The sequence below is a fragment of the Myxocyprinus asiaticus genome, chromosome 24 (genome assembly GCF_019703515.2).
Source record: "Myxocyprinus asiaticus isolate MX2 ecotype Aquarium Trade chromosome 24, UBuf_Myxa_2, whole genome shotgun sequence".
In the NCBI taxonomy this organism is placed as follows: Eukaryota; Metazoa; Chordata; class Actinopteri; order Cypriniformes; family Catostomidae; genus Myxocyprinus; species Myxocyprinus asiaticus.
This window is the reverse complement of record NC_059367.1, coordinates 8,824,534-8,850,303: the sequence shown is the minus strand read 5'-3', so window position 1 is coordinate 8,850,303 and position 25,770 is coordinate 8,824,534. Positions and strand designations below refer to the sequence as shown.

General features: G+C 39.7%; 1 protein-coding gene across 6 annotated transcripts in view; it reads right to left on the bottom strand.

Annotated features, from left to right (window-relative positions):
• LOC127414706 (tight junction protein ZO-2-like) overlaps positions 1-25,770 on the bottom strand; it is a 107,841-nt gene that overhangs the window by 59,177 nt on the left and 22,894 nt on the right. Inside the window, exon 1 of one of the 6 annotated variants that reach the window (XM_051652902.1) lies at positions 17,820-17,901. The exons of the other annotated variants lie outside the window; for them this stretch is intronic. Within the exon in view, the coding sequence (XP_051508862.1) occupies positions 17,820-17,855 (36 nt within the window). The 5' untranslated portion in view covers positions 17,856-17,901. Of the gene's footprint in view, positions 1-17,819; positions 17,902-25,770 lie in introns of those variants that run through there. 6 annotated transcript variants of the gene reach the window in all.

The following is a 25,770-nucleotide window of genomic DNA, read 5'->3' as shown; positions in this document are numbered from 1 at the left end:
ATTCGCTGTGTGTTAAAAGTTTGGTTTTACTCATTTCGTGTAATCCGAGATCCAACGCAATCCATTTGTCATTGAATAGTGTCTCTTTTAATACACCTTCTGTTCTTTACAGTCAGTTGCCGATGAAAAAAAAAAGTTGCCAATGTTCAAAGTACAGATGCGGTAAAGAAAATGTGGTTGATTAATGTGTGCTCAACCTTAACAATGTGAGATATATATATTACACACACACACACACACACACAGTTGAAGTCAGAAGTTTACATACACCTTAGCCAAATACATTTAAACTCAGTTTTTCACAATTCCTGACATTTAATCGTAGAAAACATTCCCTGTCTTAGATCAGTTAGGATCACTACTTTATTTTAAGAATGTGAAATGTCAGAATAATAGTAGAGAGAATAATATATTTCAGCTTTTATTTCTTTCATCACATTTCCAGTGGGTCAGAAGTTTACATACACTTTGTTAGTATTTGGTAACATTGCATTTAAATTGTTTAACTTGGGTCAAACGTTTTGGTGTCCTTCCACAAGCTTCTCACAATAAGTTGCTGGAATTTTGGCCCATTCCTCCAGACAGAACTGGTGTAACTGAGTCAGGTTTGTAGGCCTCTTAGCTCACACACGCTTTTTCAGTTCTGCCCACAAATTTCAATCGGATTGAGGTCAGGGCTTTATGATGGCCACTCCAATACCTTGACTTTGTTGTCCTTTGGACATTTTGCCACGACTTTGGTGGTAGGCTTTGGGTCACTGTCCATTTGGAAGACCCATTTGCGATTGAGCTTTAACTTCCTGGCTGATGTCTTGAGACGTTGCTTCAATATATCCACGTTATTTTTCTTTCCTCATGATGCCATCTCTTTTGTGACGTGCACCAGTCCCTCCCGCAACAAAGCACCCTCACAACATGATGCTGCCACCCCATGCTTCATGGATGGGTGTTCTTCGGCTTGCAAGCCTCACCCTTTTTCCACCAAACATAATGGTCATTATGGCCAAACAGTTCGATTTTTGTTTCATCAGACCAGAGGACATTTCTCCAAAAAGTAAGATCTTTGTCCCCATGTGCACTTGCAAACTGTAGTCTTGCTTTTTTATGGCAGTTTTGGAGCAGTGGCTTCTTCTTTACTGAGCAGCCTTTCAGGTTATGTCGATATAGGACTTGTTTTACTGTGGATATAGATACTCGTCTACCTGTTTCCTCCAGCATCTTCACAAGGTCCTTTGCTGTTGTTCTGGGATTGATCTGCACTTTTTGCACCAAACAACGTTCATCTCTAAGAGACAGAATGTGTCTCCTTCCTGAGCGGTATGATGGCTGCGTGGTCCCATGGTGTTTATACTTGCATACTGTTGTTTGTACAGATGAATGTTGTACCTTCAGGCATTTGGAAATTGCTCCCAAGGATGAACCAGACTTGTGGTGGTCCACAATTTTTTTTTCTGAGGTCTGATTTCTTTTAATTTTCCCATGATGTCAAGCAAAGAGGCACCGAGTTTGAAGGTAGGCCTTAAAATACATCCAAAAGGTACACCTCCAATTCAGTACACCTCCTATCAGAAGTTAATTGGCTAATTTTCTAAAGGATTGACATCATTTTCTGGAATTTTCCAAGCTGCTTAAAGGCACAATTAACTTAGTGTATGTAAACTTCTGACCCACTGGAATTGTGATATAGTCAATTAAAAGTGAAACAATCTTTCTGTAAATAATTGTTGGAAAAATTACTCATGTCATGCACAAAGATGATGTCCTAAATGACCTGCCAAAACTACAGTCTGCTAATATTAAATCTGTGGAGTGGTTAAAAAATGAGTTTTAATGACTTCCTAAGTGTATGTATATTCTGTCTTCAACTGTATATATATACACACACACACACACAACATTAAAACCACCTGCCTAATATTGTGTAGGTCCCCCTCGTGCCACCAAAGCAGCGCCAACCCGCATCTCCAAATAGCATTCTGAGATGATATTCTTCTCACCACAATTGTACAGAGCGGTTATCTGTGTTACCGTAGACTTTGTCAGTTTGAACCAGGCTGGCCATTCTCTGTTTACCTCTCTCATCAACAAGGCATTTCCGTCCACAGAACTGCCACTCACTGGATGTTTTTTGTTTTTGACTGTTGTGCGTGAAAATCCCAGGAGATATACATTTATATATGTAAGCACCCCTTAAAAACCTGCAGCAGTGCTTTGCGTGTATGATCCAAATATATGGATCCTTCGTGCTCATGCAGGTGACACCATTTTGAGTCCAGCCTGCAATATGCCCTAATTGCAAATCTTCCCTCCATCCCCAAAAATTTCCAGTACCTCTCTGTCTAGGTCTGTCTATTAAAGCAAAAACTCCATAAATATAAAACTATGACTGCTGTACTTAAGACGACTCTGCAGGAAGCCATCATACTTTCCCTCTCTCCTGAGAACTAACCCAAAAAAAAACATCCTCTCTCTAGTCTTATTTAGTAAACACCTCACAACAACGTCAAGATTCATATCTCCAGCTCAGGTCAATGTCAGAGGAAAGGGAACTTGTAAGGAGCTTGTGAGCACCCTGCTGATCCCAATAAGCTGAAAGATCTCAGCGGTTTCATGTCGGCACTTTCATCAACATGAAGCCTTCCACACAACACAGTCCCAAGAGAGCAGGCCTGCTGGGAGAGCATGGAAACCCAACCAGAAGACTGCAGGTCATCAGAACACATTTGAACAGCCTGCCCACACAACCTCAGCCTCACACTACACCCAAATACCCACTAGAGCATTAAATCCCTCGCCCCAGAGTGTAAACAATGGCGCTATGGAGGAATGTTCTTAATAATAAAATAATATGAATATGACAGGGAACATGAAAAAGTCCTGATAAAGATTGATTTGGATTAATGGTCAACCAGCATGAGTTTTTAGGTCACGTCCACATTAATACATTTTCATTTGAAATCGCACTGGTTTTGCAGCATATCCAGACTGGAACAGCATTTTCCTGCACCAAAAATGGAGACTTTCGAAAACACTGTCTAGTACCACATACTTTGGAAAGTGATGATGTTAGGAAACTGAAAACTAAGTTTTCAAATGAAAACAGATTAGTGTGGACACAGATTTAATGGTCGATACTGATATTGTATACATAAAACAACGTAGGGTTGGACCTATTCCCATATAGAATTTTGAAATATCGCGAACCAAAATAAATGACTAACCATATCAAGGCAAAATTCGATATTTCTAAATTTACAAAATTGTTTTCTGAACATGAGATCATAAATGAAATGACCCATCAAACTCAGGGTTTACAGGTTTACAGGGTTTGCAAAAGGTCCTTAAAGTTCTTGAATTTAGCTTTTAGAAATGCAAGTACTGGAATACCTGGAAATTCACCTTGTTTTGTTAAAAAGTGTATGAAATTAAAACAAATAATTTCTTCTGTGTAATGTGTGTCCATCAAAGTTGAGATCCAAGCACTCCACTTTCATTGAATAATGTGTCTTTTTAAATATCCTTTCTATACAGTCGGTTGTTGTTCAAAAAGTAAAAGAAACCTCACAAAAATCACACATCGTATGGATACGGTAATAAAATCTTACACCTCTCTCTGTAATGTTCGCTCAACCGAAACACTTCTGTGCAAGATGCTCGCTGAACTGCTGCCATTCTTAAAGAAACAATACAATTTTAGCACTTATTATACAAATGAATGTAAACTCAGTGTAAATACTTGTAAATTGTATAGATTTTTTTCAAACATTTACAGGTCATAAAATTATAATATATGCATTTTCTTGACATAATATTAATTGACAATGAAGAATTTTTAAATTTTTAAAAAGCTAAAATGTGATTTTAATAATGATGACAAACAATAATAAAAAAAAACACTTTCAAATACTATGTATATACTGTATATATTCCTCACAAAAAAATTGGCCACATCTGTCCATAAAATGTTATAGAGGAGCTTTGATTGCAACATTTTTCAGGGCATTTTCTGTTCAGTTATATTGCTTGTCCTGCACCTGATCAGCCTGAATGTAGCCAATTATTTTTAAAGGTTTATTTGGGATCTTTTCTTATAGAGAAATGCATATGAAAGACTCCTATTATTTAAACGTTGCATGTTTCTAAAAAAAAAAAAAATCAAATCAAATATCAAATCGTGAACCTCATATCGTACATCGAATCGAAATGTGAGATAACCATATCGTCCAACCCCTAAAACCACTAAATTATGACAAATGAGATGTACAAAATATTGCTAAAGTCCAAACACTTATTTAACTTATTTACTCATAATAAAACCGTTAAAATGTTTATTATCCATTGGCAAGTCTGTCAGTAGATTTTAAAGATACATTTTTATTAATCAATCAAGCTAGCGCAATTATGGGCCAATGTCTAAATGTCAAATTGGCCAAAGATTTGTCGATTAATTGGCCTGGACGTATATCGTAGTCCATTACTAATGTTAACATGTTTAAGCTGTTTATAATAGTCATATTATATAAACACAAATTGAATGTATAAAAAGATCAACAACTCGAGGACACAATACATCACAACGCCAAATCAAGATATAAAGAATGCACGGCACTCCCAAAAATGATGGCAGAGAAATTTTACTGTAAAACATACACACCATGTTATTTTTCACACTATTTTATTGTTATTGTTCAGCCTACTGATGCTTTTTGATTAACTTTTACCAAATTTGTTTATACTACAACATTTTAATATTAAAATATTAACACTGTTTGTTTCATATTGCCAACAAAATCACTGCAAATATATTGTGAATATACAAAATATTACTACATACAAACACACACACACACACACACACACACACACACACTAATTCATTCACACTATTTTGCCAGTCACACTAGAAATACGTCTCACATCTCAGGGATAATGAAACCGAAACACCTGCACCCTCTGCCCATCCCGGTAATGAGCAAAGCAGAAATCCCAGACAGAAAGAGTGTTTAAACAGTACAGCAGATGGATCAACAAAGGCAGTGCAGCGTCTGCCAGCAAAAGCTACGCTATGCGACAGGAGCCACTGAAGTCCACACACACCTGCATTACAGTCTCATTATTTCTAACGTATCTCCCAAGTGTTCAAGTATTGCATGTTATTTTGCAATTAAACAGTCTATTGGATGTTTACAGTCCAACCTCTTTTAAAACATTATCATTATACTTCAGAAATTTCACAACTACAATTATGAGAACATTTACGATAGAAGCTTGCAAAATGCAAAAAAAAATAAAAATAACTAAACTTTCCCCAAGCATAAACAAGCCACAAAACCCAAGCAGGTTAAGCACACAACTTCACTAACACCACAACACGAGTCTCACAACAAAACTTTGCACACAATCACAAAACACGCCCACTAACGCAAATACAAACCAACTCCATACTAATCAAGACACCAGATCTCTACAGCGGGGTCTACGAAGGGGGTAAACAAATGATCTTCTCTCTAAGACAGCAGCTGAGGGAACGGTTTATCCCCAGAGGATCAAGCCCCGGAAATGTAATTTTTTCGCCCCCACCAGCAGTTTGAGCAGACATGACGCACGGCTGGGTGAGAAGAGGATGATGAAGCTGTTCCTCAGCTCCTCTGTCTCCCCCCGCACCTCGAATCTTGCCCCTCCATGCCGCCTCCATCTCTGTGCTCTCTGCAGGCGGACACAGCAACCAAAGGGGAGCCAGTTCACACTCATCTCTCCCCATGGCCACCCGACCTCCAATCTAATTAAGTTCTGTGGCGGAGAAGATTAGGAACCCGGAGAGAGAGGGAGCGAGAGAGAGGGAGAGGGAGAGAGACTATAAATAAGACTCACGAAGCCACGGCGAGTCCTGAACGACTGCACAGCGCGTGCCCACTTTCGGCACAGCACCGTTTTCATGTCTGTGCTCTCTCTCTCTCGCTTTCCGTTCTTTCTCTGCGGTTCTGCCAGCTCCTCTTCTTGTGTAATCTTAATACAGAACTGGCCTACATTCACACACACACTGATCAATATCTACATATTTATGTGTGTATACATGGAGTATATATATATATATATATATATATATATATATATATATATATATATATATATATATATATATAATAGTGTGCTCTCACACATACACTCACAGTTCTCAAGAGACTGCAGCGATCCGCAGGACAATGGTGTGCACTTTAATATTTCAACACTGTGCACTGCTGAGAGAACTTTGCAAAAAAAAAAAAAAAATTATAGCTTTAGCAGTATGTGATCTAATTTAAGCATCCAAACAAAATATGGCTCTATTTAGCTACAATTCTAGACTGGGGTTGTAACAAAGATTAGAGGCTCGTCCAGGTTATGATTCCAAGACCTCTCGCTATTTTTGTTACGACCAGAACTAGAGTTTTGATTGCTGTTCTTTACACTTATATTTCTGCCAAAACGTTGAGCCAAGAGATTGATTACTTCCTCAGTTACAACTGAATTAACCACCTATGGAGACTGAGAAGAGACAGACTAAATCAGGAAATAGCAGAAACGCCTTCTGATCTGGACTAATCTATTTCCTAGCATCCTATTGATAATATCATGATGATTAAGGTGTAGGGTTGATGTTACTCAAACCCAGAGAAACAAACTTCTACAGTATTGGTTGTCAACATGATGTTGTCAACATAAACTGAGCGTGCGTGAAATTCCTGGTAAGACAACAAAGATCAAGGGCCATGAACCAGGCTCACGACTCTCTCTCTGCTAGCAGTTAAAAGAAGATTAGAGGGGTTTACACTCATTAACACTCGCCTGCCATTACAGTGAGGCCAGCAATACTAGAACAGGGTCCCTAAAGTCCTCATCAAGTACCTGCATGCTATAAGCTGGTGATGACCTTCTGATCCTCGCAGCAGGCTGGCAGACAATACACACACACACACACACACACACTTTAAAACACAGGATCTACATTTGACATGACTCATAAGACATTAAATTTGGTACCCACGGGGGACTGGGTAGCTCAGCAAGTAAATATGCTGACTATCACACCTGGAGTCGCAAGTTCGAATCCAGGGCGTACTGAGTGACTCCAGTCAGGCTTCCCAAGCAACCAATTGGCCCGGACTCTAGATTTAACAGGAAGCCAATGTAATAATTTCAGAATTGGCGTCATATGTGAGGATTTTTTGGTTCTAGTGAGAACTCTGCCGTGCTGTTTTTAAGCATCTGTAGCTTGTTGAGGTCTTTCAACAAGATAGCGTTGCAGTAATCCAAACTAGAGAACACAAATTTATGAATGAGCTTTTCTGCGTCACCCAGACTGAGAGATGGCCTAAGACGGGAAATGTTTTTTTAAAGTAAAAATAAGATGTTTTGCTCACCATTTTTATATGACTGGTGAAGGTCATGCAGTTATCAAGCTTAACACCCAAGATAGTTAATACAGTTGAAAGAGGAATGATTTGGCAAACAATTTCAGGGGACAGAGGACCTGCAGCAGTAATTTGTTGGGGTTGCCAATTAACATGGCCTCAGTTTTTGAGCTGTTCAACAACAGAACATTTTTCAACATCCAGATTCAAATATCAATAAAAAAAAAACCACTACGTGGTGGCGTAGTGGACTAAAGCACTGAACTTGTAAGCTGAAGGTTGTTGGTTCAATCCTCACAGCCACCACCATTGTGTCCTTGAGCAAGGCACTTAACTCCAGGTTGCTCCAGGGGGACTGTCCCTGTAATAAGTGCACTGTAAGTCGCTTTGGATAAAAGTGTCTGCCAAATGCATAAATGTAAAATGTAAATATCATCCACATAACAGTGGAAATTAATGCCATTTTTGCTGAAGATTTCACCAAGTGGGAGCATGTAAATCATGAATACATTAGGACCCAGAACAGATCCCTGAGGAACACCACAGGAGATTACAGACGTTCTTGAAATGGCCTCACTGATAAGTGACAAACTGCTGTTGATTTGGCAGATCCCTTGCAGTCCAGTCTGCTCCTGCAGCCTACAGTTGAAGTCAGAAGTTTGCATATACTTAGACTGAAGTCATTAAAACTAATTTTTAAACTACTCCACAGATTTAATATTAGCAAACTATAGTTTTGGCAAGTCATTTAGGACATCTACTTCTTGCATGACACAAGTCATTTTTCCAGCAATTGTTTACAAACAGATTGTTTCACTTTTAATTGACTATACAGGGCTCTTCAGTGCGAGTATTTCACTCGCATTTGCCCCTAAAAATAGATACGTGCGAACCGGAAAAATTATTTACGATTAATCATAACAACCTACCGTAATCTATACCCCCCGCCGCTAAACCACAGTAGAGTTTTCTGTGATGACACAGTCCAGTCAGAGAGAGAAAGGTGAACAACACTGGAAAAAAGTATCGGTATAGGCTATAAGTAAACGTGCAGACATCGCTGAAAATGAAGCCCATTCAATTTTAAGTGAAAAAGAGACGAGGAGAAAGAGGAATTCGGCAAGGGGGATTAGCAAGGTTCAACTAATGAAGCCTCTTCACAAGGTTTACCTGAGGCGGCTAACGTTGACATGGCGGCTAACGTTAGGGATGCTGAGAACAACGTTAGCGAAACTACCGTGACCCCCACTGTCACTTCAACGTCCACTGTAGCCGGTGGAGGGAGAACATACAGATTCAACGTGAATTGGCTCAATGTTCCCATGGCTAGAGTTCGAAAACAACGTCATGTTCTGCAAATACTGTAGAGGGCAGAAACAGGCAGGCAACTCGTCCTTCGTGTCAGGAAACCCGCATCTGAAAAGAGATAGCATAGCGAAACATAACATCTCGCGGCGGCATATCCAGTGCAGAGATCTGTGCCTGTTGAGACAGGAGAATCCATCAGGCACAGTGTCAGCAGCCTTGGAGGAGGCAAGGGCTGCTGTCTGAGGAGGCGGCGGCAGCTGAAAATAAAGATAAACAAACATCGCATACTTCATTGCAAAAGAAGAAGAACCTTTTGTCAAATTTTGGCCGCTTATCAGACTCCACCACAAAAACGGAGTTGACATTAATCCCACATACGACAATGATGTAAGATGTGTGGTGATGATCGGTCAAATTGCTGACATTATGAGAGAGAGCCTGTCAGCGAAGCTGAAAGCTGCGAAATAACAACAGACCCTAGAGCACTCCCATGCCATTGGTAAGTTGTTCATCTTTATAGGCTTTATTCTTGTGTAAAGTTTAATCATTCATAATGGAGATAATTTAGTTTGTCAGAAATACTTTTGTATAATTGTTTTTTTGTGATGTCATTCGAGGTATTTTGGATGCCACCAAGGCCACATTTCGTGCTGTTTGCCCAGAGGAGGATGGAGGGTCATGGATGAAGATGTGCATCTCCTTCGGGGCAGATGGTGCCTCTGTGAACATGGGCCACCGTGGAGGAGTTATTGCCCACCTGCAGAGAGAGGCAGGGGGGCATATAATCCCAATCCACTGTATGCCACATAGGTTTGTAACTAATAAATTCTCTATGATTTAGTTTTATTTGCTAGCAGAGAATGTTAAACAATACTGTGTGTGTGTGTGTGTGTGTGTGTGTGTGCGTGCGTGCACTAAGTGCTGGAATGGTAAATACCACGGAATTATTGTTTTCTGTTGGCACAAGAGACGGGGGGATGGAGACGGTGAATTGTTTTGAATATTCTGTTCTGACTTTCACAGACTAGAGCTGGCAATACTGACCATTCAGAAGAAAGAGCCAAAGGTTTCTGTCGTATACGATCTTCTGAATCTGATATGGAAGACGTATCACTTCAGCGGAAAATCCAAACGAGAGCTCTATGTTCTCGGGCAAGAGCTCGGTGTGGATATTTGCACACCGTCTAGCATCAAGGGTACTCGCTGGATCCCCCATGTCCACAGAGCCCTCAAAGTGTTCCTACGGCATGCACAAGACAAAGACCTTGCCACTGACGAAGGCCAGTACTCCGTTGTTCTGCAGCACATGAAGCACCTGGCCATAGCATCAACAACAGCAGAAGTTCAAGGGCGGGCAAAGAAGGTCAGTTTTATACAGGAAATGTAATACCACACTAGTTTTAAAAAATAGGTTCAAGACTCAAATGAACTTTCAGAATCAAGTAATTGACAGGTGACAGTTTATTTTCTCACTACTTAACAGATAAAGCAGGAAATGGAGAATGCACTCTTGTGTATTCTGCCATTTTCTCTCAGACATGTTTGAGGAGCTATCCTCACTTAGCCTCACCCTGCAAAGGAATGACCTGATCCTCCCCCAAGCAACATCAGAGTTGAGGAAGACAGTGACCAGACTGGAAGCACTAAAGCTTAGGGCAAAGGCAGGAGGCATGCTGGAGAAGATCCAGACCATGCTTGCTCAGCAGCAGGGTGATGAGAGGAGATTCCAGGTGTGTTAGGATGAGAGCTTGTTAGGATGTAAGAGAAATCAATGATTAAAATCGATGATTAAGACAGACTCTCAGTGTGAGAATCAATGTATCCGTTGCCCAATAGAACGATTTGAGGATAAGGAGGGAAATGCAGTGGAGAAGTCTTTAAAACATTTTTAATGGGAGACAGAAAAATGGCCAGACATTTCATAGTGTGTTGGTGTGTGTGTCTGTGTGTGTGTGTTATTTCTGTTAAAGGGAATAACACTGAAGGGGAATCTGAAAGGCTTCACGGACCTCACCAATCCCCAGCTGAAGCAGCACATGGAGGCGGCCATCAACATCGGCGTGGATGATCTCAAAGCCAGTTTTGGTGATTTGCTGAAGGATGAGGGTGTCCAGACCCCAGTGGAGTCTTTCAGAGTGCTAAACCCTGACACATGGCCAGAAGACCAGGCCAGCCTTCTCACCTTTGGCGATGATGGTGTGGCATACCTGATTAGGCATTTCAAGGAGCCTCTAAAGAGGTAAGAATTTATTTGACACTGCATTGCCATATGAGACAATGTTATGTTTGCATATTTGCAAACTCACTTGCTCTGTTCAATCCTGCAGATCAGGGTGCAACATGGCTGCAATCCAGGATGAGTGGCAGGGGCCGAAAATCCTGGTCAGCCACAATTTCAAGGACAAGTCCTACAGTGGCCTGTGGGAGACCATGTTGACAAAGGACACCTACAGGCACGATTACAAGGTAGACTAACAGTCCTGACTGGTTATGTATGGTATCCTTCTATGGTTGGTTTTGATAAGTTAAATGGTAAGAGTTTAAATTAAATTGAAAGATATATTTTCCCTAGAACATACTGGAGTTGGTACAGCTTATGCTGGTGCTGCCCATTTCAGCCGCCCAGTGTGAGTGAGGCTTCACTGCGCAGAACCGGATTAAGAATTCGACAAGAAGCTGCCTTGGGGTCTCCACCACCGAAGACCTGATGAGGATCAGCCTGGAGGGGCCTTCTGTCGAGGAGTTCGATCCCACTCCTGCCATGGACCGCTGGCTGACCTCTAAGTGTGCCAGACGGCCAACATACAAAAGCAGCTGGAAAACTGATATCCTTTGCGTCTAGTAGGCATGGGTCAATGTGTGATTTTGGTGGTATGTGCTGTTCCACAGATGTATGTCCCTTAGTACACGCACACATACTCACACACACAGTATAAATATGTATGTAATAAATTGTTTCTTAATAAACTCTGTGTTACATTTTTCACTGTGCTCCTAAATTTCTTTTGTGTGCTCCTACATTTTTTCATTTAGGAGCGTATGTACTCCTTGGGAAAAATGTTAGCGTAGAGCCCTGCTATATCACAATTCCAGTGGGTTAAGTTAATTTAAGCAGCTTGGAAAATTCCAGAAAATGATGTCAGGCCTTTAGACAATTAGCCAATTAACTTCTGATAGGAGGTGTACTGAATTAGTGGTGTACCTGTGGATGTATTTTAAGGCCTACCTTCAAACTCCATAACTCCAAAACCACCATAAAAAAGCAAGACTACAGTTTGCAAGTGCACATAGGGACAAAGATTTTTTTTTTTTTTTTTGATAAATGTCCTTTGGTCTAATGAAACAAAAATTGAACTGACTGGCCATAATGACCATCGTTATGTTTGGCGGAAAAAGGGCAAGTCTTGCAAGCCAAAGAACACCATCCCGACCGTGAAGCATGGGGGTGGCAGCATCATGATGTGGGGGTGCTTTGTTGCAGCAGGGACTGGTGCACGTCACAAAATAGATGGCATCATGAGGAAGGAAAATTGTGTATATATTGAAGCAACATCTCAAGACATCAGCCAGGAAGTTAAAGCTTGGTCGCAAATGGGTTTTCCAAATGGACAATGACCCAAAGCATACCCCCAAAGTTGTGGCAAAATGGCTTAAGGACAACAAAATCAAGGTGTTGGAGTGGCCATCACAAAGCCCTGACCTCAATCCGATAGAAAATTTGTGGGCAGAACTGAAAAAACACGTGCGAGCAAGGAGGCCTACAAACCTGACTCAGTTACACTAGTTATGTCTGGAGGAATGGGCCACAATTCCAGCAACTTATTGCGAGAAGCTTGTGGAAGGCTACCCAAAACATTTGACCCAAGTTAAACAATTTAAAGGCAATGCTTCAAATACTAACAAAGTACATGTAAACTTCTTACCCACTGGAAACGTGATGAAAGAAATAAAAGCTGAAATAAATCATTATCTCTACTATTATCCTGACATTTCACATTCTTAAAATAGTGATCCTAACTGACCTAAGACAGGCAAATGTTTTTATGATTAAATGTCAGAAATTGTGAAAAACTGAGTTTAAATGTATTTTGCTAAGGTGTATGTAAACTTCTGACTTCAACTGAACATAACAGAAGGTTGATGGTGTCAAATGCTGCTGTGTGGTCTAGCAAAACCAGCAATGATGGGGAACAAGCATCGACGGTCCTCAGTAGATCATTGGCTACTCTGATTAGGGCAGTCTCTGTGCTGCGACGGGGCCTAAAGCCCGACTGGAAAGGCTCACAGAGGTTATGCCGCTGCATATGGTTGTGCCATTGAGTCACTACTACCTTTTCAAGCACTTTGGAAATAAAAAGGCAGATTAGAGATGGGTCTGTAATTTGAGAGGGTGTCTGTATAGCACTCTATACAGCTGTAGTGAGCAGAATAGCATCTCAGAATGCACAACAGGTCAAACCTCGAGGCGGATGGGCTACAACAGACCACATCGTTCACTTTATTTGGACCATAGTGTTCCTAATAAAGTACTCAGTGATGTAGGTCTACTCATGTTGCATCTAATTTTTTTTATTTAAACGTGTGTTTATGCAGAGGTTGAGCATTATAACCAATCACAAGTCTGTTGCTCGCTTGTGTATAATTTATTCAAAATATGAATAATTGTTTTTCATGCTGCTAAGAGAGCCAATGTGAAGTTGATCATTTAGGCACTGTCTTCATTTACTGATAAAACAGTTATAAAGCAATTCAGAAACCGTTGGACTTGTTTTGAATGTGTAGCCTACATTAAGAATATGGCATGCAGTAACTTGATTTGACTATCAAAATAAATTAAAATTATAATATCAAGGGAAATAATCAACATTTGATTATTTTTTTCTTTATACTAATATTGAACTTTTTAAAGTGATAATTAGCATATCACTTTTTTCTGCAGTATCAAAATTTGTGTAAAGTATTGTGAAAGTTCACTGGTCAAATTTAACTCGCTTTCAGTATATTCACTTGGCAGGTGATGATAAAGCTTTCGGATTCAAATTCCGTACAACTGCTTATTAAGAAATGCAGTCATGCTGCATGCATTAATAGCCTGAACATTAAAAAAAATGAACATTAAACTACAGTGTCTGTGTTCCGCATAATACACAATCTTATTAATTGCAGTAAGTGATCACAGGCCATTCTACAACAACCATAATAACCTACATGTTGTTCACTTGTATAACTCAGAACTTATGTAATGTTGCTCATTACATTGTAACATGGACACTAAAGTAGCATGTGACCAGAAACAAAACAAAAATGCACTGACATTATTCCATTAGGAAAACAATGGATCTTTTACAAAAGAAACTTGGAGCACTGTCACGATTCTCTAAACAAGGGTGTAAAAATAGTCTGACCGTTCACATTCTCAGAGAAAGCAGCACAGAGACACTCTGTCTCAGACTGATGGTCTTTGTTTGGTCCACTGGAAAGGCAGTCCTCCAAAATAAACCACTATCTCTCTCAGAGAATAACTGTGACAATGGATTGAGAGAATGATGGGCTTTGTAATCTGTATTCTTGGATAAACTACTTTGGGGAGGGACAGAAAGATTGAATAAATCATACAGTGTGTCCTTTGAAAGAATATCTGTGAAAAAGAATAAAAGCAGATACACCAAAAATTATTTAAATATGGCCTGTTGGACAGGACTTTAAGAATTAGGAAAACTACTTCCTCTTTTGTGATATAGCCAAATATGTTTATATAAAAGGTGATTTTTTTTATTAAATTACATGCAAAAAACTGTCAGATATCACTGAAACAGGAGCCATGAAATATCACACCTGTCTTTATAACAGCCCTAAGCTAGGTAAACAGCGAGGAAAAAGATGTCCATGAGCTGCGGTCAGATCCTTAGTTTCTGCTTGTCAATCATTGTGCAAGTTCCCAGGGCCGCCCATCTATGCTCGTATTAGTGGCAGTACGATATCCTGCTTCCGTAAAATGCTCGGGGTTGGATGGCGAATCACTTAGGGGGATGCTTCCCCCTTCATCTGCTCCAATACAATGGTCTCCAAGTTTGTCTGCGTGAGCGTGTGTCTTTGGAGTGCGGGGTTTTGGAGAGAGGGGGCGTGGCTAATTTAATGGCTAGTCTGGTGGAAGTGCCAGAATGGCTAAAAACACTTATAGCACCTTTGAAAAATTGATTAATGAATGGTATTTGTTAGAATTACGGACTAATGGCAGTAAAGCACTGCCAAAAGAAGGCAGTGTAGGATTACTATTAAAACATATTAAAGCCCTGGTGCATGGGGGTGGGGGGGTTCTCATTTAAAATCATGCGATTAATTAAATATGACGTTTGACAAATCAGGATGTCATGTGGGAGGGCTTTTGGTGTAAATAAATAATAAAATCACAAATAATATTATATTAAAATGTTTAAAATATACTGTATACTCACTTTCCTGCAACAACAAATCTTGCATCTTTAAAATCTGCATCCTTTGAATTAAGCCAAGATGTCACCTTGTGACGTTTCCATCTATTGGTCATGTGTCCTCTTGTCGTACGAATTCATGGTTCAGTGTTCACCAAGCTTGAACTTTGGCACGCAGCGTAGTACGAAATGTCTTCGGATAAGCTTGCATTTCTGGTCTACTGCATTCTATCCCATTTAAATGGGAATTAATGGAGTGTGAAGTGTAGTGTGACTGCCCCTTAATTCAGTTTTATTTCTGATTTTCTAAAACATGATCGGAATCAGAGCTGTAAGGCACTGCTCCCTTACTCTCGCTCACAGTCTCTTTTTCACTCACGCATGCATGCACGGGATATTTATCATGTACTCTTTGTATGGTGGAATTTAATAATCATCGAAACTCAACAAGAAAAGTATCACCAACGAGTGCTACAAGGGCATGGAAAGCGAAGTAGCAGGCTGTAGAGCCGAGGAGGGCGGGGCCAGGCTGGAATGACGCACGTCCGGTCCCCAATCAGCCTGATGGGGCGCGCGAGGGATAAAGGCAGCCGGGGACGACAGTTCGAGAGAGAGAGAGAGAGAGAATTACAGGCAGCTGTACTGTGCGTTTATGGTTGTGTATTTTTGTTTAAGTTATTATTTAAGTTGTCAAGCCAGTTCTCGCCTCCTCCTTTCCACTGAGCCCCCTTACACTGGTGCCGATACCTGGGAAAGAGGAGGGATTCCCGTCGCAGAGTCCTCGACACTGCCGTCCACCCAGGGGAGCGCCGCTGCCATCCGACGGGGGACGGAGTAGCCCGACCACCCGGACGCGGGGAACGGCCGCCGTCAGCGAGGCGAGTGGGGACGGGACTCCCCGACCACCTGGAGCGAGGGAGCTGCTGCCAGGGGCGGAGGAGTGTCCCCACGGGACGCCGGGAACACGGAGGGGCGTTTTGTCCGCTGGGGGTCGGAGGTCTGACTCCGGTCCGCCAGGGGAGGAGCGGCTGCCGTCCGCCTGAGAGGGTGGAGGAGTGATCGAGGACCACGCGACACGAAGGTGCATCAGAGAACCGGTGACTTTCTTTTTCTCTCTCTCCTCTCTCTCTGTCATTCCGTGTTGGCCTTTCCCTCGCCTATTTTGTTTTGTTTTTCCCCTCCTGTCTCCTCCCAGGTCGAGGAAGGTGGGGATGACCCGCCGGCAGTCTGGGTGCAAGGCACGCCCCCCCCCCCGGAGAGGAAGGAGGGGATGTACATCATGCCGGGGGCTCCCCGGACTGAGGCAACGCCGGGAGGAGTGTAGAGCCGAGGAGGGCGGGGCCGGGCTGGAATGACGCACGCCCGGTCCCCAATCAGCCTGATGGGGCGCGAGGGATAAAGGCGGCCGGGGACGACAGTTCGAGAGAGAGAATTACAGGCAGCTGTACTGTGTGTTTATGGTTGTGTATTTTTGTTTAAGTTGTTTAAGTTATTATTTAAGTTGTCAAGCCGGTTCTCGCCGCCTCCTTTCCACTGAACCCCCTTACACAGGCCTACAAAAGTCAGCAGCATCTAAACATTTTAAAGTTTTTAGAAACTTGCCAGTCAGAAACTTGTGGATGCACGAGACAAACACTGTGTGCCAAAAATGATAGAAATTCTGTTTTTATCAAAATGTCTCGAATGTCAATGTGTATATTTTGTGAAAGTTTGTAAAGAGTATAAAGATGTAAGCGCAAAACCTGTCGTCTTTCCATTTTTTTTTTTTTTTTTTGCTTCAAAATGGCATGAAATTTTTCTGCATAATTTTTCCATTTCCTCAGGCATTGTTTTTCCTTCATTCACAAGTTGAGCCTAATTGGAAATACCTGAAAAAATATTATATATATTATAAAATTATATTTTATAATAGTGTTATCATAGTATGCATTTATAATTCTATTTTATTGCCTGTTATTCCAAAATCAGTTACTACGGTTCGCGTCGCACCCCAACACCCCTTACTTAATTTTGTATCCATCGGAAATTTATCGGATTGTGAAAAGCCTCATTACATTTTGGTAAAATATTACGAATCATGAATTATGAACAAACATCTTTGTTTTTACTTGGAATGACTCTGACTCTTGCAAAATAAAATTTACTTTTTTTAGGTAACTTTTTTGATGTCAAAATAGGTTCTTCTATCCCAGTTTATGGTTCATTGACAACTATAAGTAAGCCATTCATGAAGCCTACCAGGCACTATCAAAACATTGATGTTTGTATTTTGATTGACCCACTTAGCTCCACCCATCCCTTTCTAGTTCAACATATAGCATGAGTTTGAGGCATGGCTACTTGTAGTAAGCTGTTCAGCTGGGGAAATATGAACATCCACGGCAGACATGTACAGGGGAATTTTATTTTAGCTTTGCCTACAGACGTTAAAGCCAAAATTTGAAGACTTACTAAAAGACACCGACACAGAGAACGGAGTAAAACCAGAGTGAACTTTGGCATCGCATTTACAAGTTGGGGTACTTAGAGGGAATTTTTGGGGTTTGGAGACGCCAAACTTGCCAAGTTGCTTCTCGACAGGTAAACTACACTCAAGTTATTGTTAGCTCATTACTGCCAAGCTCCAGATAAATTCATAAGATACTCGGAATATGTATCGTTATGCTTATTACCAGAATAACCATCCTACCTCATGTGCTGGATCCCCCGCACACTCAGCTGCCATTTAATCCGCCGATGGTATCGGATGACCTGATTCCTCTGCCACACTTTCTGTCTGGTGTCTACATGTTATAGTGGTCTGTTTATTTAGTATTGCCTTTTTGTTCATAGGGAATCACAGAGTGAGAAAGAGCATGCTGAGTCTAAGGGGTGTTGGCAAATGCTGTTTGAAAACATACTTTATTTTTGTAATTCTGTTTGGTGCCACTAGCAGTGCAGGAATTACATAATTCACCTTTAAAGTCCCTCTCCAGTCACTGGTTTAACCCCTAAAAACTCATCTTTGTTAATCAAAATTACATATTTAAAAGTTTTCTTCCATGAAAATAATCCCTTCATGCCTTAAAATGGATAAGATATAACTCTACACCTTTGCCTCATTTAGTATGCGTGGATCTATGAATATGCAAATTAGTCCCCGCCTCCATCTCCACTCACCCCTGCACCACTCGTTGTGTCCCCAGGATAAATTTATGGAACTACGTTGGGCTTCAATATAAGTTTAGTGGCAAAACCCATCTGTTTTTGAGTAAAATTTTCAAAACAGTTCTCAGGAAAATGACTACTGCAAACCCGAGTTTTCTCTGAAAGTTTTGCTGGGACACTACGATTTTTCCAAAAAAACTGCACCCATTTATCTTGGATTTTCAGATTGTTTGGTAATACATGAAGGCTCACCATTTGTCCCTTTGCAACTTTGCATCTGAAAACAGAACATGTCTTACAAAATACTGATACGTAGTTACGCCTGGCTTCTCCTGATACCCCTTGCTTCGCCACAGCGTATGCTATTGATATGGAAAGCCCCACCCCGCAAGTTGACGGGACTGGTTCCTTAGGTTTGTGACGTATGAAACCCTGGCTGTCTGAATCTGTGTTTTTGAGATTGTCTTTGGTAAACTGCAGTTCCAAGACAAAAATGCTCAGCCATGGCGCTGACTGCTGATTTCACACATGGTATGTCTTCTAGCATATAAAACACACCATATGGACATGTATACAAGGTTAAAAACATGATTTTCACTGGAGGGGGTCTTTAAGAAAGTAAATGGGGTACATTTTGAATACATGTTGACTTTTGATTTCAGTTTTCAATCAAAACTTATTTTTTACAAACACCTAGCTGTTAGCACACATACCCCAGATGCATTGATCTGTGGTGATCATGCAGGTCATGCAGGCTCGAATCCAGCTGTTGCTCGAATGAACTGAACCACATGTCTTTATTTGATAAGGTCTCAAATATGCTAAGGCCCATATGGCATTAACTGTAGATGTAAATGATGTAAATAATCACAAATGCCCTTCACATTTCTACGATGCAATTTAGCATAAAAAATTCTGTGCAAGCCTCTACACTCATTATGATTTCAGAGTTGTTCAGCTACGGTTGTGAGCGGACTATTTAGCACATGATTAAGAGTCTCCTTGAAATTCATTGACACTCCCTATATGTTTCATCCTGCAATAAAACATTTCCCTGTTTTCTGCACGTTCCCTTAAATAATAGAAAAAAACCGCTTACCGCACACCTGTAAAACTTCCGCATGTGACTTACTTTCTTCTTTGGAACACAAGATGATGTTAGGCAGAATGTTAGCCTCGGTCACCATTCACTTTCACTGTATGGAGCAAAGATACAATGAAAGTGAATGTTGATTAAGGTTAACATGTTGCCTAATGTCTCCTTATGTGTTTCAAAGAAGAAATAAAGTCATACTGGTTAAGAACAACAAGGATGAGTCATTGATGCAATTTAAATTTTTGGGTGAACTATTCCTTTAATAAAACTATGTCTCAAGCCTTGGCCAAGCGGTTATCCCAAAAAATGAATTGAAACTAAATTAAAACATGATTAAGAGGTGGATTGGTTTACATAAAGTGATTGTAAACTGTTGAGTGTTCTCTGAAACCAACATACTAAAGCTATGCACTACCTCCACATTCATGCCTTATTAAAAGTTGTTTCTTATTCTAAAATATCAACATATTCGCTGCAAATTAAAAAGTAGTGCATTTTCAAGTGCAAAAATTAGACTGTATGGAACGTCTTCAGACTTTTAAGTGTCAGCATTTTAACTTTGAAATCATCAGAGTAAAGCTTAAAAAAAGATAAAAACAGGCTTAATACTTTTGGCTTTTTCTTAAAAGACACTTCAGAAACTCCAAATCCAAGCTGGCACTTCCAATAGACAATAAATCAAGATTAACGCACAGAAAACAACCACATTACCCAAGTAAGGCTGAAACGATTAGTCGACAATAAAAAATTGACGACAAAGATTTTAGTTGTCGAATAGTTGTTTAATCTCATTTACCGTAACATGAGATCATATGAAACTCTAATGATGACGCACAATTGAGGAGATGAAGAAAACACAGCTCACAGTCCACACGCACTCCAAACAGCATAAGGTGATGTAGATTAGGGCTGGGTGATAGGATCGAATTTCTTACAAAGATCCAAATGGCAAAACCATGAATCTGGGAAGTCTGCAAATATATTAAACAGTGGCCAGGGTGTGAAACTAGCACCTGCCACCCACCAAATGCGACGAGGTTGAATCCAGTTTGCAAGTTCCGCGCCCAAATGTATTTCATGCGTGGGTAATTTGGCTAATCTAGGTGGGCGACCTGTCTAGGAGTGACATGACAAGAAATGCTGTTAGTCACAAAGACATGCGCTTGAAGAAACACACTTTTTTATATTTTTAAGAACAGACAAAAGAAAAGCAGTCAATGCTTGTGTCTGATTCGCTGTTTGCTCAGAGGCGTGCAGCACGAGTCTGCTCGTGGAACAAGCGCATGTAAAGAGTTTTCACTTTTTTCTCGGTTTCATTCGTCTGAAAACTGTTTGCAAGAATAATATCGTCTTTGAGAATGAAGAAAATGATCTCCGATCATCTCAGGAGGTGCTGTGAGTTTAGTTCGCTTTATTTCCACGCGGTTGGCATGCATTGTGAACGCAACTCTGCAGGTTCAGTAATATATATCTTTGTATTAAATTAAAAAAAAAATACGAAAGTGATTAAATCATAAAGTAATGCAAGGTGAATGCAAGGTGAACGTGACATTCACCTTGATCCTAAAATTGAGTTTTATTTTAATTTTCTTTAGGCAGCATTAACTGTATTACCGAAACGCAATACAAACACAAATTCGATAAGAACATATATTTAGCAGCATTATTTTGGGAACACGAGGGAATGTATTAGGCTTATTTATTTAGATTATTATTGTCTTTACATTTATAATTGTCTTTAGTTCTTAATCTGTAGGCTATTCCATCTGTGTTGATGGATGCTTGCGTGATGGCAACAGGAGCCATTGCAGACAGTAAATGTTTGGATTTGGGGAAGTGGTTAAATTAGATTTTATGATCACTTCGTTATTTTATTGTTTTTTTTTTTCCATTTAGTTTAAAGTGCAATTTGAATTTAGAAATGTCTTATGTTTTTCGTGTTTCAATAAATTAATTACATTTTTAAAGCAAAAAAAAAAAAATTAACTGACCCTCGGCAGGGGGGTTGACGATGTAATCGGATATTGCGATATTTTTTAAGGCAATTATCGCAAAAATATTTTTTACATATCGCCCAGCCCTAATGTAGATTGCAAAGTATGAGGGAATTATACTACAAAAATACAAAATAAGTAAATCCAGAAGTAGTGTCGTCCTGACGTGAAATAAAGCCAAGCCTGATCTGGCATTCCGCTTGAGCAAAACGTGCCTGTCAGAGCGTCTAAAAATGAAACAGCCCGGCATTATATGTTTAATGCATCCTTTATTTAAGGTCAAATAATAAGGAAGCGGTTGTGTAAATAAGCACAAACACCAAAACTGGCATTTCTCTGTGCGGTTTTATGAGTCCTGTGAAAAACAGAGCAAGAGAGTTTCAAACTTCTACCAGCTGATAAACCCTCTCACGCGGAGACACTCGTCCTTCGTGCACGCTTGCTGCAGCTAGATTTTAACATGATGGCTCACTACGTAGTGAATCATAATATGTATCACGGTGTATCTTATTGTGAAGAAAATCAGTGATACACAGCTCTGTTAAGAAGAGATTGTTTGTTTCTTTGTGAGTTAAAGATGAATCAAAGTGAACAAAAAGGTGAGTGTAGTCTTAGCCCACTATATAATGCAAAAAAAAAAATGGTTATTGATTTGTCTTTTTTGGTTTGTGTTCCAAAATAAATATCTAAAACTCCTTATGTACATTTACTTTAGGAGCTACTGCAGAAGAAAAAAAATTGAGAATGATGAATATAATATTTAATATATATTTAATATTTTAAAATATCTAAAAATCCTTAAAATATATATATGTTGCTTCTCAGGTAAGATATTTAGACTTGCTTTCAAAGAAATATGAACAAGTGAAAAAAAAAAAAAAAAAAAAAAAAAAAAAAAAAACACACATACAAAACATACTTATATTGAAGATACATTCTCTGAAAGCAAGTCTAAATATCTTATGATTTTTAGATCATTTTAAATGGAAAACCAGACAAAAACACTTGATGATGATGATATACATTTTTGCAGTGAATTGTTTTTTAATGAATTAAATTGAATAAAAATCCAAGTATTTTTTCCCTTGTAATTCAGTGAATGTCATTTAGAGGTATTTTTAAGAAGATTTTGTCTTCTTTATTGTTAGTAAGCACGTTTAATACAACCTTTCAAGTCGAGGCACAAGATGAATAGTCGGTTAAGAGCTAATGATTAATCGTTGCAATAAATCGCCTGAATAGTTGAATAATCGTTCTTATAATCGTTAGTTGCAGCCCAATACCCAAGTCCACATCCTGCATCCTTCAAAGAGAAACAAATCATGCTGTTTCAGTGAGCAGCCTGCACAGTTTCCTCAAGCAAATAGCAAAGCTAAATGATGCCCCACCGTTTACCATCTGATTATGAGGCTAACAATAACTGTGTTGACTACATCTACAGTAATTGACAGTTTTAAAGAGGGTCAGCATGTATATGAGTCAGGGATCCGGTGTTGTGTGATAGCGCAAAAGACGGCTGGCACATTTGATCCACGGTGTGATAAATCTTTATTTGGAGGTGTGGATAGACCAGACTCAGCTGTAGATCACACTGAATTTCTCCAGACAGACTCAAGTGACAAGAAGGGCTGACGCTAAAGGTATAGCTCACAAACAATTTATATTCTGTCATAATTTACTCACCTTCATGTTGTTCCAAAACCGTATGGCATTTTTGAAGAATATCCTGGACATGCTTTGCCACTTAATAAAGTAAACGAAAACTGGGGCTCCATGCCATTGCTATAATTAAATAAAACAAATGGCATAAAAAAAAAATTATAATATATATATATATATATAAAATGGATTACAAAAGCTGCATGGACTACAAAAATGTGTCTCGTGACCAAATGTCATTGACATTAATTGCAAAATATTTGAGAGCTACAACTTAAATTTCAGACATATGGATCACTTTTATGATACTTTTATGGGGCTTTTTTGTTGGAGCTTGACAGCCCCAACCTCCATTTACTTTAAATTATAGGAAAAGAGAAGAAGAGTGGCCAAGATATTCTTCAACTACTCACCTTATTCAAGTCATATGGTTTTGGAACAATGATGACAATATTTACATTATTGGATGAACTACTCCTTTAAGGTAGGGAGGGGCTTCAGAAATTAAAGCACATCCAAACAGCTACAAGAGATGAGCCAAATTCTTCTAGTGCTACCCCTTCCGCTAATAATACTACACTATACCAGCTTCCATGTTATTACCGTAGGGATGACACCTCACTTAGCCTAACTACACTCCAGCAATGTGATGTAAACGATCCCATAAACAGGTTTCTGGCATTGGATGTTGAAACGCTTTACACATACACAGACTTGGCATCCGAGAATAGCAACGCCATTAGACTCTAATTTTAATTTCCTACTATGTAGGCAGAGGCATGTTAATGAAGAGAGACGGAGTCATTGAAAAAAGAACATGCAAAGTGGGTAAAATATAAATCAGCCCAGGCAGAGGGGGGCTCTTCCTGGCTGTTTATCAGTCGTGTCCTCATGTAGCTCATCTGGTTCGAGCTAAAGAGCCCACGAGGATCCGAGAAGAAGTGTTACAGAGAAGACTGGAAACTGGGCCGCACGCCTATCGCGTGTTGGTTATCTCCATTTGCTATACTCACACGGTGCCCTGCGGGTGTGCTGGTACGAATGTGAAGTGCCAAAACTGACATTTCTGAGTCAGGGGAAAGAGTTATTTTAATTCGGTCATAAGCAGGCCCAGACAGAGTCTGGAGATTTCTTTTTTTTTTTTTTTTTTTTTACATTTTCTGTGCTGATTTTGAGGGAAAATCTGCGGAAGGGATTTAAGCATGTGTTAAATGGAGCTGAGAGTACTAGACGCAGAAATCTGAGTTTTCAGCAATGTTTTGTACCAGCCTAGGCAGATGGAATCTGCAAGCGCAAAACTCGAGAAAATGTTCAGAATTTCATAAATGTTTTACACATTCCCTTACACTTGCATGTTTGTTTATTTAAAGGTGCACCCAGTAACTGTTGTCTTTGTGTCATCTTACACTGACACTTAGTGGCTTGGATGCAGCATAATTTGAAATCAATAGTTTTCAGTTTCAGATGCCATTGTAGAAATGTAGTATTCACAATCAGCCATGATTTCTTTAATCAATAAGTCAAATAACAGGACGGTTACTGAGATTAAGCAAGTAGTATTCGGCTGGTCTTGTGATTCTAAAATGGCAGCCCCCATGTGCGGAGTCTCTCCGTGTAGAATAAAACTGATACGACTGGAGTATTCATTTTAATGTGAGTGGTCATGATTTCAATTCATGTCTTTAGGAGATAAACTTTTGTAATGAGGAAAAAAAATTACAAAGTGCATCTTTAATAGTTTGGCTTATTTCATGATGTGTTCAGCTCAATTTAACAAATTTTCATGCGTTTAAAACCTTTCTGCAGAATTCAGATGATTTTCCCTCAAAAAAATTCCTTCTGGGCCTGGTCATAACTTTAAAAGTGCTTCATAAATCCTAGTGTACACTACATGACTCAAGCTCATCTCCTTTGATGTTTCGAGTCAGCGACTGGTCTGCATCGAGAAGTCTCGGATCTCACGACAAACGATCTTGTTGTGTGCACTCCTGCGACATGCAGAGACTAGTCCTAGATGCTACGGCAGTTTTCAAAACTGCTTGATATTTAGACATCTTGTTGGTAGGTGTGCACAGTGTCCCGTTGAGCGAGAGACCGAGAATGAGCCATAGCCAATGAAATACAGAGAGAGTGCAAGAGGGCGGCAAGGTTTTAGGAAGACAAAAATTAATTAGAAAACAATATAAAAACTTCACCCACATCTCCGTAACGGCTGTCTTTATTATTTTCATCTGTTTTTCTTAAATGTTTCCTTTTGTAAATAGCAAAATGGGCACGAGTCGTTCATCTCCCTACCTGCTGTCTTTTTTTTATTTTAGCTCTTTTGATTATTTTCTCCTTTGCAAATTAGCGCAAATACACATAAAAATGGGCACAAGCTGTTTTTTCGTGTTTGTTGAAATAGGAGAGCAAGGTATTGGGTAGCAGGAGACAAAAATAATAGAAAAAAAAAAAAAAAAAAAATCATCTTTTACTTTTTTGTGCTTTATTATCATTTAGTAATACACAGATGTAATAACTGATGTATGTCCTCATGAAAGCAAAGACTCCTCTAAATCTAAACAAGTGGTAAAAAGAGAAGATAAAAGGTATAACAGTGATGTGTCTTGCTTGTACATTTGTGATCGGATCACCCAAAATGCAACTTAATACCAGTGCACACATGGCCTCAGTCGGGGACGAATGGTCATATAGTTGATACACTACAGTCCTGAAGTGTTCGCACCAGAATGACAAAAAACAGG